Below are 16,479 nucleotides of genomic sequence, written 5' to 3'. Positions count from 1 at the left end.
ATAGCGACTCTATGTACAACAGCCCTGAACCCTGCTCTATCCTGTGTCAATCTCAGTCTCCAACACACCTACCCCCATTACTCCAGTCACTGAATCAATCCATCTCATCGAGGGTCTTCCTCTCCTGCGCTGTCCCTCCACCCTCCCAAGCATGATGTTCTTCTCCAAGGACCAGTTCCTCCCTGCAACATGTCCAAAGTATGTCAGATGAAGCTTCAGAACCCTTGCCTCCAAGGAGCAGCATGGTCTCACACTCTCTAGGATGAACCTGTTTGTTCTCCTAGCAGTCTATGGTATATTCAGTACTCTTCTCCAGAACCACAGCCCAAAGGCATCAATTCTCCTTCTATCATCCCTAGTCACTGTCCAGCTTTCTGATGCATAGCAAGTCACTGCAAAGACCACGGCCTGGCTCAGGTGTAAAATGCTTATCTGTCAGATAATGTTCTAAATCTGAGCATTCAAATTAAGACAGACTAAAAAGAAGGATTGGTCATCCACTTCTGAAATACCAGGCCTTCCAATCTTTAATCTACAGTTCTTTAGCAAAATAAAAAATACCCAACTAGAGCTTCAAGTTCCTCAATGGTTTAAAAAATGTCCCATTTCCTTCACACAGGTTTGGTTGGTATGTCTCGTAATTTTTAATCTAGAGTCTGTTATCTAATATATTAGTCACTAGCCATATGTGACTATTTAAATGAAAAGATGTGGTACTTCAGTTGCACTAATCACATTTCAAGTGCGCAGCAGCCACACAGGACAATTGCCTACCACAGACACAGCACATTTCCATCACTTCAGGAAATTCTTGGACAATGCTGATTTAAGGTTTCTTTTTCATTTATTATTCTATTTTGTTTGTTTTGTAAACTCATAAAGCTTGCATTTTTTATGGCCTTTTCTTCTTAAAGTTAATGACTTTATTTCCTTTCTAGTAGCCTAAAAGCTGTAGTTTTTCACTATTCTTTTAGTGGTTAGCACTATGTGTCTGAGCTACTTAATCTTCAGATGCACCCATTTCCCTTTCCTCAAAAAAAGGTAACAATAATATCTAGTGTATATGTTCTGAATCATGATAGACACAACATGGATGGACCTTGAAACATGTTAAGTGAAGTAAGTTTAACACAAAAAGAAAAATATTGTATGATCTCAGTTATATGAAATAGCAAGCACAAACAAATGGACAGAAATACAAATGCATTATGGTTAGTGTTGTTGTTGTTAGGTGCTATCTAGTTGAGATGACTCACAGTCACCCCATGAACAAAAGGTTTGAACCCTGCTCTATCCTGCTCCAGCCTCACACTTCCTGATATATAAGAGCCCATTGCAGGAGGCACAGCGTCAATCCACTTGGTTGAGGGTCTTCCTCTCTCAGCATTAGGGGTGGATAATAAGGGAAAAGCCAAGTTCTTATTAAAGGAGCACTGAGTTTCTGTTAAGAATATTGACAAAATTTGGAAAATTTTTGGCAAAGGATAGTGGTGATGGTTGTATAACATGATAAATGTAATTATTATCTCTGAATTAAACATGTAAAACATGTTGAAAAGGGAAATGTTGTTATGTATAATAATACTACTGTAATAAAAACTATTCCTTACTTCATAGAACTGTGAGGGTTGAGTTAAAATATTGAAAATACTATAAATATGGCCAGACCCCTTTTACTTTCTCTGTGTTTTCTATTTTTCCTACATTCCTGATGCTGATTAGGTTCAGGCATGTTTACCCGTGCTTTTCCCTTGTACAAATAGTTAACTCTAAGGAGTGGATCACTTACGCGGCAGCGCAGAGAGCGTTTTATCAGCAGATGTTTGTGGCGAGGATAGAGCTGTGATGCACAGATTGGTTGGAAGTCTGGCTGTAGGAGGCGCTGCTGAAGGGTGGTCACTAGCACAAAAGGGAGAAGTCAGGATTAATTTACTAGAACCTGCTCAAACGTAGACTTTTACGTAGTCAGTAATTAAATGAAGCAATGCTGCCTTTTATTTTGACAAGATGATTTCACCATTGACAACTATGCCATGAAAAATCTCAGATAAGGCATATAGTAAGAAAAGCAGAATTAAAACAACTGACAAAGAAAGAAGCAGAATGTTTAAAAAGTACCCTCTGTTAAATTTACTGGTCTTGTGTAATAGTCCTCAGGTAGAGGTTCCACTTCTTCGACAGCCTGAGCTGGCTCAATCTTTATTTCTTTCTGGTCCTCTCCTTCTTTAAGGCTAAAAAGATAAAAGCCAGTGACTTTTCAGGTATATTTGACTACCCTCAAAGATTGTAATATCAATTATTGAAGTCTTCCTCTATTATAGAAGACATTTTTTTGTTTAGGCCACATCTAGTAGTCCAGCTAAACTTTTCTAAATATAAGAACATTCTTTTTTGGCAATTCTCACTTCATTCCTTCCCCCAACCCCCACCCCGCCCACTTTAAAATGTGATTTGAGGGAAAGGTTACAAAACATACTGTTTTAGTTAACTGCATATTTCATTCTTCAACATTCATTATAATACCTACAGTGTCTGATAGTCCATTCTTTCCATACTGTGTTTCATTTACCAATGTTAACTAATATTCATTATCTATTAATTAGTTTTCTACTCCCCTTCCCCTTCCTGGTAACCATTCTAGTATGTTTTTCTCTGTGTGTACCTTTCTTTATCTTTTGATAATAGTTATCTTATTCAGTACTTGCCCTTTTGTGACTGACTCAATTCACTAAGCATAAATGTCATCTAAGTTCATTTATATTATTTAATGTTTCACAAAGTCTTTAGTGTTTTTCAATGTTCAATAGTACTCCATTGTGTGTAAGATAGTTCTTTCCATTCATTTACCGATGGATACTTAGTTGGATTATTTCCAACTCTTTGCTATTGTGAATAATGTTGCAATATAAACATGACTTCTATTCATATCCTAGTTCTTATTTCTCTAAGATATATAATAACCTTATTTTTAAAGCATTCCTTCAGTATTAATTTCCACTTTTGCTTTTTTTCCTCAAAGCCATTTAATAATCGCACTTACGAAAGTCCAGCGAGGGTACTGATGGATGCACCAGCTCGTGGTCGCTGGAGTCTGGTTCCAAGACCATATTTGTCCTAAAGATGTTAAAGAAATTCTTATCAGAAATCCAATCTTTACACATCTGATTTATTCAGAACAAAATACTGGGAGGAGGGGCAGCATGAGAAGCTCAGCAAAATAAGCAAAAAAAAAGAAAAAGCTAATTGAAAAGCTTTTACAGACTAGTATGTAGCCCACGATCATTATCCTATTCTAAAACCACTGAACATTGAAACTAGCATCAGAGTAACTAAGCTATGGCTCCAGCCAGAACTATGTGGATGTCTAAGGTATACACTGAATGTCTTCCTGAATACCAGTTACGGACCATCCGCTAGTTTCTTCAGGGTCAGCAAGAATCATAAAAGGGAACTTACCACTACATGAATAGTGTGTTGCTGTGGACAGCCCAAAATAGCAGCAGGTTGCAACAGAGACAAAAAAATGCAGCATAAGATATGAGCAAACTCATACAGCAGGCAGGTTATACGGGAAAGTTGGGAGAATAGTGGGTTTAATTTAAATGCCTCTCTTAAATGTACACCAGTGCATACACTGCACATAACATTTGAAAAATCTGTGAAGTTTTCATTAAAATATTTGGTAAATGTATGTGGGTTTGCAAGTTTTAATGTGTATTCAATTCTAAATGTAGTATTTTTATGTGGGCCTTGCTATCCGTTTGGGTTTCAAATGACTTAACCAATTCTCTCAAGGAAGTTGGGTGAGAAATTACTTAACCATCTCAGGTCCCATTTCTCACATGTAAAATAGGGACAAACCATCTGTACCACAGGATTGTTGTATGCATAAAATAATGAATGTGTAAAGTGCTTAATATAGGATTTGGTACATTATCAGCACCCATAAAATGTTATTTACTGAACATCAACTTGCCTGGCTGCTAGAAAGCACAGCGAACAACTGCTCTGTGACAATCAATAAAACCTGGAAGCACCAATGAAAGCTCCAAACCCTAATATTTTCCTCCTCTTTTGATTGGTAGCATACAAGCTGGTAAAGAATGACTTCCATAAATATCTCTAAATGCATATATTATTTATTTACTACACAAATGAATGAAAAAGTCAGTGTTTTTCAGTAAATTATGTAAGAAGGACCCAAAAAGTATACAGTAACTTGAGTTAGGAAAGCCTGACTAGCAGGGTGTCACAGGAGGACTTCTGGGGTAATGTGAGTACAATCCACCACTGGGTCACCCTTCTACCTGACTTCCTGTAATATCCAAAAGCCATAAACAGTCGCATCCTATGGGACCTACATGATTAAACAGTATCTCCTTTGGGGAATAATCAGAAGAGAAAGGGAATTTATGGTGTAAGAAGCATCATTGTCTTAACTCAAAAAGCCATAGAACTGATGAGAAAAGTGTAACTCCTGGTCTTAACTGTGTGTATTTTGAGGACTCTCTCTGCTACCCATCATTCAGAAATCTAGGTACAAGGATCCCTTTCTGAGATGGTCACTATTCTCACGTCACACAAGTTGACCAATGAACAGAGAAGACCTTTTGGTACCAAACTCTCACCGAAAAAGCCAGAGGCATATAGTTCCGACGTCGAGCTAGTTTCTTGCGGTCTCGCTCAACTTTCTCTTTCTGAGCAAGCTGCTGGTAGTATTCAATCAGTTTGTTCATCTGTAAAAAACAAAAGATGCAGTATTTTACTCATGAGAAACCCAACAGGAAATATTAAAAAAAAATCATATAATGAATAGGGAAGACAAAATTATCAAGGTGGGCAAGCTGTCATTTTCGGGGCTTTGACTTTCTCTTCATTACATGGTCTGCTTTCAGAACTCAGATGGGACCTCCAAGTAACAAAAAGGAATAGACTGTAAAGGCTTGGGAAGGTACTCTATTTTCACTGCTCTTTTACATCATTACAAGTCTCTGAAGTTTTTGTTTTTTTTCACTTTCAGTATCATGAACTTTCTACCCAGGATAAATATGAATACATCAAATACCATCCTGTACAAATGCTGCTGTTACAGTACATGCCATCCAGTACAAATGTTGTTAGGTGCATTGACTCGCATGTGACTCACTGCGACCCTGTGAACAACAGAAGAGAACGGTGCCTGGTCCTGCGCCCGCTTCCTGCAGCCCATGGTTAGTCCCTGTGTCAACCTACTTCCTTGATGGCCAGCCAGAACTCCTTCCTTTTAAAGGCTGACCTTATTCCCTCACATGATATGCAATAATGTATTCAACAACTTCCCAGAAAACCTCTTAAATGGTCTCATAGTAGCTACTCTTGCCCTCTAAACTCAGCAACAAGTATTAGTACTTTTAGAAACGTGATCTTTAGAAACCATCTCCTTGATTAAAAAGAAAAAGGCTTCCCAAAGCCCTTCACTTGGTCCGCATAGTACTGCTTGGCTTGCCTCCAAATACCACTCTTCCTTAACCTAGTATTATTTACTGTTGTAGTTTGCCATCAAGTAGAAAGTGACCCATAACTGACCCTCCAGCAGGCTTTCAGAGGCTGTAAATAGCACTGAATTTATTCATTCAGAGCAGGTGGTAGATTGGAACCATGTGTCTTTGGGATTGCAATGTAGCTTCTTACTAATAGGCCACAAACATCCCTAATATCATTGACTGCCATTGTTGCAGTTATGTGCCATCAAATCACCTAAGACTCAAAGCCACCCCTATGTTCAACAGCTCTGAAACCTGCCCTATCCTGATCCAATCTCATCATCTCTGATAGACCCAATCCCACTTCTCCAGTGACTGAATCAATCCATCTCATCTTGGGTCTTCCTCTCCTATGCTGTACCTCCACAATTCCATGCATGATGTCCTTCTCCAAGGACTGGTCCCTCCTGTTCACATGTCCAAAATATGTGAGATGCAGCTTCAAAATCCTTGCTTCCAAGAAGCACCTTGGGTTCACCCTCTCCAGGACTGATCTGTTTGTTCTCCTTGCAGTCCATGGTATGTTCAACACTCTTCTCCAGCGTCACAACTCAAAGTTATTGATTCTTCTTCTATCATCCTTAGTCATTATCCAGCTCTGACGCATAGCAAGAAACTGCAAAAACCATGGCTTGTATCAGGAGCACCTGTGTCTTCAGAATGACAGCGCTGCTCTTCAGTACTCTAGAGAGGTCACTGACAGCACATTTCCCCAATGCAATTAGTCTTTTAATTTCCGGATTGCTGGTAGCAAGAGTAAGCTGAAGTTGCTAACAATCTCAACCTCTTCTCTACCATGAAGTTGCCAACTGACCCAGTGGTGAGAATCTTTGTTTTCCTGATGTTGAACTTCAATCTATACTGAAGACTACAGTCCTTGACCTTCTGCAGCATACGCCTCAAGTGCTCCTCAGTTTCAGCAAGCAAGGTTGTGTCATCTACATGATGCAGACTGTTGATGAATCTTCCTCCAAACTTGATTTCACATTGTTCCTCATAAAGTCCAGTCTCTGTTCTGCATACAGACTGAAAAGGCATGGAGACAGGACACATCCTTATGTATACCTTTCCTGATCCTGAACCATGCAGTCAGTGCTTCCTTGCTCTGATCTGACGACTGTGTTCTGGTCCAAGTATAGGTTTCACATGAGCACAATTAAGTGTTCTGGGATACCCATTCTCTTCAAAGTGAACCACAACTTGTGATCTACACAATCATACTCTCCTTCTTTTGGTTCTTATCTACAGGCTCCTTCCACGTGCAGTTCCTCTGACCCTGAGAGCCCTCCCTCTGTACCTGTTACCCCAGATCGCAGTGCAATACTCACATACCTACAAAGTTGACGTTACCCCTTGTAAATGTTCCCATGACACAATTTATTTCTCCTAAATGATTTCATTATTTGAATAAACTGGACAGTGACTAACACCACAACATTTACTTTGGGTTTTCTTTATTGTGGATTATTTTACTAATTTTGCTTTCACAATAAATGTAGGGTAGGGACCATGTATCACTACAGTTTAACTATGTATTACTGAAGCTTAAGTGCTTAAGACCTATTCCTGCACATTTTTCATTTTGAGTGTTTTTCATACTTCTAATTTTTGCTGATCTCATAGGTGAATAATTGTAAGTTACTGTTTTACTTTCACTTTGATTGCTCATATGTACATCATTTCTACTGCAGTTCATATTCTTACTTATATTTTAGCTCCAAGTGGTAAAAAAAAATTTTAAAAAGCTCTACAAAACAAGTGGTGTTTCCAAGAGGTAAATACATGCTTTAAATATTTTTTATTCTCTTTTAAACTTTTTTATTGTGATTTTAACAAAAGTTTACAAAAAAGTTGGATTTTTCACCCACATTTTCCTCCTTATCCCCCCAGGTGACTTTAAAAAAAAAATTCATTCATTGTTACAGAATTTCCTGCCTCCCCTCCCCCCCCAGTCCACTTTGCTATGCCCTGTTATTCTAGACTGTTGTCATACAAATAATATCCAATCATATGTTCCTTTTAAACAGTTCTTTATCTGTCCCAGTGCAGTCTTCATTATGAACATATTTTTAAGAGTATTTCAAGACAAAACGAACCTTACCTCAGTTGGTGGTTACCTGTAGAAAAAAACATAACCTGTTCTTCTGTTCTGATTCACAACTTAAGCACTGAAATAAAACTATACCTAGTTTTTCCTCAAGTCAGAGTAGAAGAAACAGCTTAGTCTTAAATGAGAGGAATCATGAAATAATAACTAAAAAACACACATCACATGTTTCTAAGCATAGAAGTACTTAGTACAGAAGATAGGCACTCTTTCCTTCCTTTTTTTCCCCTTATTTCTTTTCTAATGACTTTTACTTACTTACTCTTTGAGTGTGAGGATTTTCAGGTTCCTGCCAACCGCCACTAGCTGCAAAATAAACATCAGATAAAACTCTTACATTTGATAATTTTATTTTTATAAAAGCAAGTCATCTGCAGACTACAAAATCATACTAAAAAAAAAAAGAAAACATCACTTGCTTGAAAAAATTCTTTGAGATTATAAAGAGAACGGAGTTGTTTTTCTTTTCTTTTCTTTTTTTTTTTAAAAAAGCCTACAAAGCTAGATAACCAAAATATACATACCCACATCATTTACCACCAATAAGTCGAAGCCTACTACTACTGACCTTCCAATGGTATGGAAGGACATTATCTAACTTTCTTCCTAGAAACTGCCAGTGGATTTGAAGCACCAGAGAGGTTCAGCCTTTGGATTAGCAGTGAACTCCCTACAGACACCTCCAGAGCTTTTCATATACATATACATATATGATTTCCACCACCGCTACACATTATGGATAGCATTTTGGTCACACAATTTAAAATGCACTACACTTCCTTCTCATAAACATTACCTGAGGTAAAAACTATTATTAGCGTCATTTTGTAGATAAAGAAACTGAGGTTCAAAGAGCTTTACCAACTTGCCAATGGTCATGCAGACAGTAAGTGGTGGAGCTGGGATATACATCCAGGACTCTGACTCCTGGACCCTGCTCTTAGCCACAACACTGCAATTTCTATGTTCTGAGCAAATAGCACAAAGCATAAAGAACAAGCTTATTCAAGAAAGTGGAACGTAAAACTATATCTGATAGTTTCAACAACTGGATTCCAGATGGATGCAAAGAGCTCTGACCCTTACTTGACAACATATACAAAACTTAACCTGAAATAGGTCATACACTTATTTGCAAGTATTAAAACGATAAGATTTCTCATAAAAATACAGGCAAAAATCTTAGTGAAATTGGGTTAGGTTAAAAAGTCAATTTAACAAAACAAGTATTGTTTGTAAAAACTATTGTAAACGGGACTTCTTTAAAATTGGAGACTCGTGCTTTTCAAAAGGCACTGTTCAATAAAATAAAAAGACAAACCACAGAGTGGAAGAAAATGTTTGGAAAAGATACAATCAACAAAGAATTTGAATCCAGAATATATTAAACACTTTTACAATTCAATAAAAAGAGAAAACTTAATTTTTTAAATTAGGCAAGAGAAGTTTATTCAGCTATTTCACCAAACATATATGGATGGCAAATAAACACAAAGACAGAATTATTAAACAAAAGAAGATCAACGAGCTCACACAGTACAGTGAGTCAACAACTATGTGTCACGAACACAAAGACGGCATGGAAAAGTTGCAGAAGATGCAAACAGTATGGTTCCATTTGTTTAAAATGGAAAAGTACTATCTGTTTTGTTGTCCTTTTACTGTCGTGTTGAAACCGACCCACAGCTGACATCCCAGCAGGTTTCAGAGTAAATTACACAGGGGGTGACTGCCCGTCCTTTTCCTGTGGAGCAGCTGGTGGATTCAAACTGTACCTTTGCTCTGGCAGCACAACTCCTTACAACTACACCACCAGAGTGCCCTAACTGTGATCTGTTAGTGGCTACATATATATGTGGAGAAGTATAAAGATAAGGATAGCAATTAATAAACAATAAATTCCACATTGTGGTATAGCCCAGAGAGGCTGCAGATGAAGTCAGACGTATCGGAGGAAAACTACACAGGACTTAGACTGTTAGTAACGTTTCCTTTCTTAAACTAGGTGGGGAATACATGCAAGCATTTTTTATTATTATTATTTGTAACGAACCACTCAGTGCCATTATCAGGACCATTTCATCTCATGGTGACCATCCATTGTTTCTGAGCCTGTCATCTTTACAGGAGACAACTTTATTTTCTCCTGTGGAGCTGCTGGTAAATTTGAACTGTTAACCTTTTAGTTAGCAACCCAACATGCAACATACTATGTTTCTAGGGTTCCCTGTGCGTATAATTAAGCTAACTGAACCTAAACCAAAAAGAACTCAAGTATTCCACTAAAAGTGACACTGTCCTTGCAAAAAAAAATAGCAAACATAATATATTTTTATTACAATATTCCTATTTTGGAGATGTCTAACTTAAGGTATATGGCTTTCTATAAAGATGGTGCCAAAAGCAAAAAAAGGAGGCCCCTGCCCCTCGCAAAACTGAAGCCAAAGCAAAGGCGTTAAAGGCCAAGAAGACAGTCTTGACAGGCATTCACAGCCACAGAAAAAGGAAGATCTGCACGTCATCCACCTTCCGGCGGCCTAAGATTCTGAGACTCGGAAGGCAGCCCAAATACCCCTGGAAGAGCGCCCCCAGGAGAAACAAGCTTGACCACTATGCCATCATCAAGTTTCCCCTGACCACTGAGTCAGCCATGAAGAAGACAGAAGATAACAACACACTTGTGTTCATTGTGGATGTCAAAGCCAACAAGCACCAAATCAAACAAGCTGTAAAGAAGCTCTAAGACACTGATGTGGCTAAGGTCAATACCTTGATTAGGTGATGGAGAGAAGAAGGCCTATGGTCGACTTCTCCTGACTATGATGCTTTGAATGTTGCCAACATATAAACATCATATAATGGGATCATATAAACTGAATTCAGCTGGCTTATTCTACATACAAATTTTACATGCACACACACACACACACACACACACTATACGGGAGAACTGTTTTACTTATAATAGTATTTTTTTTAAATAAATAAATAAATGCTTTACCTAATAGCTTCTTTGGATCTGAGAATTTATTAAGCAATTCGGGAGACTCACAATGAACTCCTAAATTATTGTCTATACACTACTGACACAAAGGCTTCCTTATAAAAATAATTTGAACTAAAATGGTTTCAGGGACTCTCAGACACCAATGACATCAGAGAAAATGAAATTATTTGTACTTCCTAAGAGCTCCTTGGATTTAATTATCATTGTCAAGGTACCCTAGAGGGGAGAGGTTTCTAAAAGGTAAACACAGAAACTTCGTATTTAGTGTTGAAATACAAATTCTCGAATGCTGATTAGATTGTAACCCAAAAAGTATGAAACATTTCACTTTACAATGCAAACAGACTATGAAAATTATTTGGATTTCTGGCCTTTGTTTCTTTTACTTGCTATAAATAGAAAAAAAAAACCACAAACATGAACAATATACTATTTCAATGGGGCATGTAATATGTCATCTTGAGAATAAGTTGGTCATGTGATGTAAATTCTTAGCTAAAGTCTAACAACTTGGTACATGGTACATTGACACTTAAATATTGTTGTTGCTGTTGACTGCCTTCGAGTTGAGCACGACTCATAGTGACCCTATGAACAAAAGGCCTGAAGCCTCTCTATAACTACTGACATTTATCAAAAGTTCATAGAGTTTCTGGAGGCATGTTGTTTAGGAAGGGGATGCCACTCTAAAAAGATGCCACAGAGCCTTTGTAATGAAAACAACAGGTAAGGTAAAGTTTTAGACATGAAGTATTTAAAAAGATCCACTTGTTGAGCTTGTTTTCAAAAGGAGCATGTATTTTTATTATCAACTCAGAAAGCTGGAAAGCCAATGAAGAAGAGCTCAAGTATTTTGCATTGGCTAAAATTTCAGAATTTAAGAAACTTCTTCACCACACTTTTAAACTGGTGAAGAAGTTATAGAAATCTTTTAGTTAACATCCTTCTTCATTTTGGTTATGCCAAATAACATATGAGCCTGTTACAGGATTCCTGATAGATCAACTAAACCAGAATTTCTAGAAAAATTCCCAAATGGAAATTTTTTAGAAGAGTGAAAAGTTTTAAGAAGATTAAACAATGAAATCTCATAAAATGAGACAAAAAGGCAACAGGAAGTTAGTGATGCTATTTTAAGGCATAAATAATTACTCAAGATTTCGCTCATCATCTCTCCAATGTTAACTACGGAATCCCTGAGTGACTAAAATAGGCATGCTGAAAGGCTGGTGGTTTGATGTAAACCCACCCAGAGTGTCTGAAACGTGGGCCTGGTAATTTGTTTCCAAAGGCCACAGCCAGCTTCGAACACCCTATGGAGCAGCTCTCAGCACACATCGAGGCACCGGGAGTCAGAATCAACTTGAGGGCAACCAGCAACACAGAAAATGTAAAAGGAAAGGAAATCTGATAAACACACTTTCCTGAAATGCTCAAATGATCAGAAAATAAACAATGCCTTAAAATGGTCTTTAACTCTAAACATGAAATTTTTATTTGAATTATAAATGTCTTTCTTTCCACATATATATAGATATTATGCTGCTGTTATGTGCTGTCAAGTTGGAACTGACTCATCGCTGACCCTCCAGAAGATTTTCAAAGGCTATAAATAGCAATGGAGGAGATTGTTCATCTTTCTTTCTTCCTTGGAACAGCTGGTGAGTTCGAAACACCCACCTTTGGGCTGGCAACTCAACTTGTTACCTACTAGGTCACCAGAGTTCCATACACTTTTAAAATTTACACACAAATACAACCCTCTGAACACAACTGAGTGTTTTCCAGGTCTGGGACACAGAGTTGTTGGGCAGAATGATAAAAAGAATTTAAAATTTTAATTGTTGTTAGGGGCTGCTGAGTCAACTGTGGCTCACAGTGACCCTATGAACAAATCGGAACCTTGCTCTACCTATCCTATGCCATGTTCACAATCTCGGATATGCTCAAACCCACTGTTATAGCTATTGTGTCAATTCATCTTTTGAGACTGATCTTCTCCTTCTCTGACCCTCCACTCTTCTAAGCATAATGCCTTTTTCTAAGAACTAGTCCCTCCTTGGGATCCTGGCAGAAAACAAAGAATACTAGAGAGATGTCTATCTGTGTTTCACTGGCTAAACAAAGGTACTCAACTATCTGAATCACAACAAATTGTGGCTAACCTTGAGGAAAACGGGAATCCCAGAACACTTGATTGTGCCTATGCGAAACTTGAACTTGGGCCAGGAAGCAGTCCTCAGAACAGAGCAGGGAAACACTGCATGGTTCAAAATCAGGAAAGGAGTGCATCAGGAATGCATCCTGCTTCCTTATCTTTTCAATCTATATGCAGAATAGATCATTCAGGAAGCTGGGCTTTCTGAAGAGGAATGTGGCATTGGAGGAAGACTCTTCAACAACTTACATTATACAGATGATACAACCTTGCTTGTTGAAACTGAGGAGGACCTGAAGCACTTGCTGCAGAAAGTCAAGGACTGTAGTCTTCAATATGGATTGAAGCTCAACATCAAGAAAACAAAGATTCTCACCACTGGGCTGATTGGTAGCACCATGAAAGATGGAGAAGAGATTGGGATTGTTAACAATTACTGCTTGTTCAGCTCCACAATCAACACTCTTGACACCAGCAGTTGGGAAGGAAATCAAAAGACAGATTGCATTGGGATAATCTGCTGTCAAGGATTTCTCCAGAGTTCTGAGAAGCAATGATGTCAGTCTAGTGACTAAGGTACCTAATGGTCTTTACAGTTACTTGCCTAGCATCAGAGAGCTGGACAATGACTAAGGATGACAGAAGAATTGATGCCTTCAAGTAGTAGTACTGAAGAAGAGTCTTGAACATACATACCATGGACTGCCAAGAAAACAAATAGGTCTGTCTTGAAGAGGATGAAACCAAGTTACTCAATGGAAGTTAGGATTTTGAAATTCCATCTCACATACTTTGGGCACGTGGCCAGGAGTCCTTGGAGAAGGACATCATACTCAGAAGGGTGGACGGACAGCGCAGGAGAGGAAGGCCCGGATGAGATGGATTGACACAGTAACTGGGGCAATGCGGGTAGGTGTGTCAGAATCATTAAGACTGGCTCAGGACAGGGCCGGCTTCAGAGCTGCAGTATGTAGGGTTGTTATGGGTCACAGGCGACTCGATGGCCCGTAACAACAATATTCCCTCCTGCCAACATGCTCAAAGTATATGCAATGAAGTTGGTAGTATATGAGAAAAAGATTTTCCCATATCCTGGCTGCTAAAGATCATTAAAAACAGGGGGATTGTGTACCAGTGAAGGAGTTTTTCTTTTGCTTTTCAAGGAGAGGCGCAAACTGGGGGTGGAGTGGGGTGGGCGGGGAGAAAAGTGCAACAATGAATGAATGGAAGTCCAAAATCTCTGTAGATGTTCATTGAAATTAATTAAAAAAAAAACCACCCAAAACCCAGCATGAATAGTACAAGATGTTTAAACAGGATTCAGAAGAGGGTGTGGCTCCAGTGATATCATTGCTAATGTCTAATGCATCCTGGCTGAAAGTAAAGAACACCAGAAGAACGTCTATTTGTGCTTTAACGACTATATAAAGGCATTTGACTGTGCGGAACATAACAAATTATGACTGACATTGAGAAGAATGGGAATCTCAGAACATTTAATTGGGCTGGTATGAAGCCTACAGTTAGACCAAAATGCTGTCATGTGAACAGAGCAAAGGAACACTGCAAGGTTTAAAATTAGGAAAGGTGTGGGTTAGGGTTGTATCCTTTCTCCACAGCTATTTAATCTATATTGTGATTATTTGAGAAGCTGGATCTGAAGAAAACTGTGGCATGAAGATAAAAGGAAGACTCCTCAATAACCTTAGACCCAATCTTCCTTGCTGAAAGTGAGGAGGACTTGAAGCAATTGCTGCAGAAGATCAAAGACTGCAGCCTTCAATATGGATTTTTAAATTTTTTTTTTCATTATTATTATTATTTGTGTGTGTGTCCTGTCAAATCAGATTTGACTGGTACAGGAGGAGATCGTTCCTCCTTCTCCAGCAAAGCATCTGGTGAATCTGAACCACTCACCTCTGGGATTGCAGTGCACCTTCTTGTCACTAGGCCACCAGAACTTGCCAACCTTCAATACGGATTACGTCTCAACTTGAAGAAAACAAAAATTCTAGCCACTGGACAGCTAGGCAGCATCATGATAGATAGAGAAAAGACTGAGACTGTAACGACTTCATCTTACTTGAATCCATAATCAATACACTTAGTACCAGCAGTGAGGAGATCAAAAGATGTGCTGTACTGGGAAAGTCTGTAATCAGGAACATCTCTAGATTAGAGGAGCAATGGCACTGGTTTGAAGACTAAGGTACACCTGATTCAGACCATGATCTTTTCAGTCACTTGCTATGTAACTGTGAACTGGACAATGACTAAGGACAACAGAGGAATTACTGATGCCTTTGAACTGTGGTGTGGAGTACTGAATATTCCATGGATTGCCAAAAGGACAAACAGCTAGGTCTTGAAGATCGTGTAGTCAGAGTGCTCCTTGGAGGCAAAGATGATGAAGCGTCATCTCACGTATTTTGGGCATGTCACAAGGTTCACTGGAGAAGTTCATCATGCTTGGGAAGGCAGAGCAACAGTGAAGGAGAAGATGACCCACAACCAGGTGGACTGCCTCAGTGACTGCCACAATGGGCTCTAACGTGTGAGGATGGTACAAGATAGGACAGCGTTCTGGCAGCAAAGTGGGTATCGTGTTACTTTAACTGAAAGGCCAATGGCTTGGCTCCATCAACCACTCAGAGGGAGAAAGGGCAGTGATTTACAGATATCTGATGGAGAGTCACCATGAGTTATAATCAACTCAAAAGCTAGTAGTGACCTTGGGGTTTCTTTAAGGTACTTGCAAGTTGCCCTAACAATATAACAATACAAAAACTACAACAAGAAAAAAAAAAAAAAAGATAGGACAGCGTTCCGATCTGTTGTTCATAGCGTAGCTATGAGTTGTACTCAACCACACTGAACAACAGTTGCAGCAGCCAACATTTAGTACCACTTGATCTTATAACATTTGTTAAACTGATGAAAGAAATTTTGGGGGTTTTAAAATATTTTTATTTTTTTATTTTAAAAAACTTTTGCATTTTCTTTTTATTATGCTTCAATTCACATATTTTTTCTTTTTTCTGCTTCTTCCCTCCACTCACCAAACTCTTTGACTCTGTGATTTCCACCCCTCCACCCTCAGCATCTCTCTACTGTTCCCTTCTCTCTTTGTATATCCATACACATTTCACTGGTTATCCCTCTGTTTTTACAACTGGTCTTATCCAGTATTTGTTCTTATGTGCCTGCATTAGTTCACTCAGCATAATGCTCTCAAGACTCTAGTATTTTTCAAAATTGCTGTTCCTGAGTACTGGATAGTATTCCACGGTGTGAATGTACCACAGTTTCTCAATCCAGTTGTCTGTTGATGGACATCTGGGCTGTTCCTATGTTCTTGCTATTGTGAATGATGCTACATCGGTGTACAAAATCTCCATTTGTATCTCAGTTCTGTTTTCCTTGGGTATATATTCCTAGCAGTGGTATGGTTGGGTCATATGAAATCTCTATGCTCAGCTTTTTAAGGGTACAACAAACTGCCTTCCAGAGTGATTGTTGTGTACCATTTTAAAATCCCACAAACAGTGTATCAGAGTTCCAATCTCTCCACATCTCTCTAACATTTGTTGCTTGTCTTCTAGGTTGCAACACCCCCATGATACATCTTCAAGGATATGAACATGTACGGCCAAGCACAATCAATAAGAGTGCATCTAAATTCCAA

The 16,479-nt window shown here is 38.6% G+C and overlaps 1 protein-coding gene across 2 annotated transcripts in view; it reads right to left on the bottom strand.

Annotated features, from left to right (window-relative positions):
* DCTN4 (dynactin 4 (p62)) overlaps window positions 1-16,479 on the bottom strand; it is a 49,852-nt gene that overhangs the window by 21,279 nt on the left and 12,094 nt on the right. Inside the window, exons 4-9 of one of the 2 annotated variants that reach the window (XM_006893686.1) lie at window positions 7,892-7,935; window positions 4,629-4,736; window positions 3,457-3,477; window positions 3,041-3,114; window positions 2,119-2,231; window positions 1,790-1,899 (exon numbers count right to left, since the gene is read on the bottom strand). In XM_006893686.1, coding sequence (XP_006893748.1) covers window positions 1,790-1,899; window positions 2,119-2,231; window positions 3,041-3,114; window positions 3,457-3,477; window positions 4,629-4,736; window positions 7,892-7,935 — 470 coding nt within the window. The remainder of the gene's footprint in view (window positions 1-1,789; window positions 1,900-2,118; window positions 2,232-3,040; window positions 3,115-3,456; window positions 3,478-4,628; window positions 4,737-7,891; window positions 7,936-16,479) is intronic. The other variant, XM_006893685.1, reaches the window with a different exon arrangement.

The sequence above is a fragment of the Elephantulus edwardii genome, unplaced genomic scaffold, assembly GCF_000299155.1.
Source record: "Elephantulus edwardii isolate Elephantulus edwardi_28Jun2011 unplaced genomic scaffold, EleEdw1.0 scaffold00130, whole genome shotgun sequence".
NCBI lineage: Eukaryota > Metazoa > Chordata > Mammalia > Macroscelidea > Macroscelididae > Elephantulus > Elephantulus edwardii.
The sequence above is the reverse complement of the archived record's forward strand: the minus strand, read 5'-3'. Positions and strand labels throughout refer to the sequence as shown.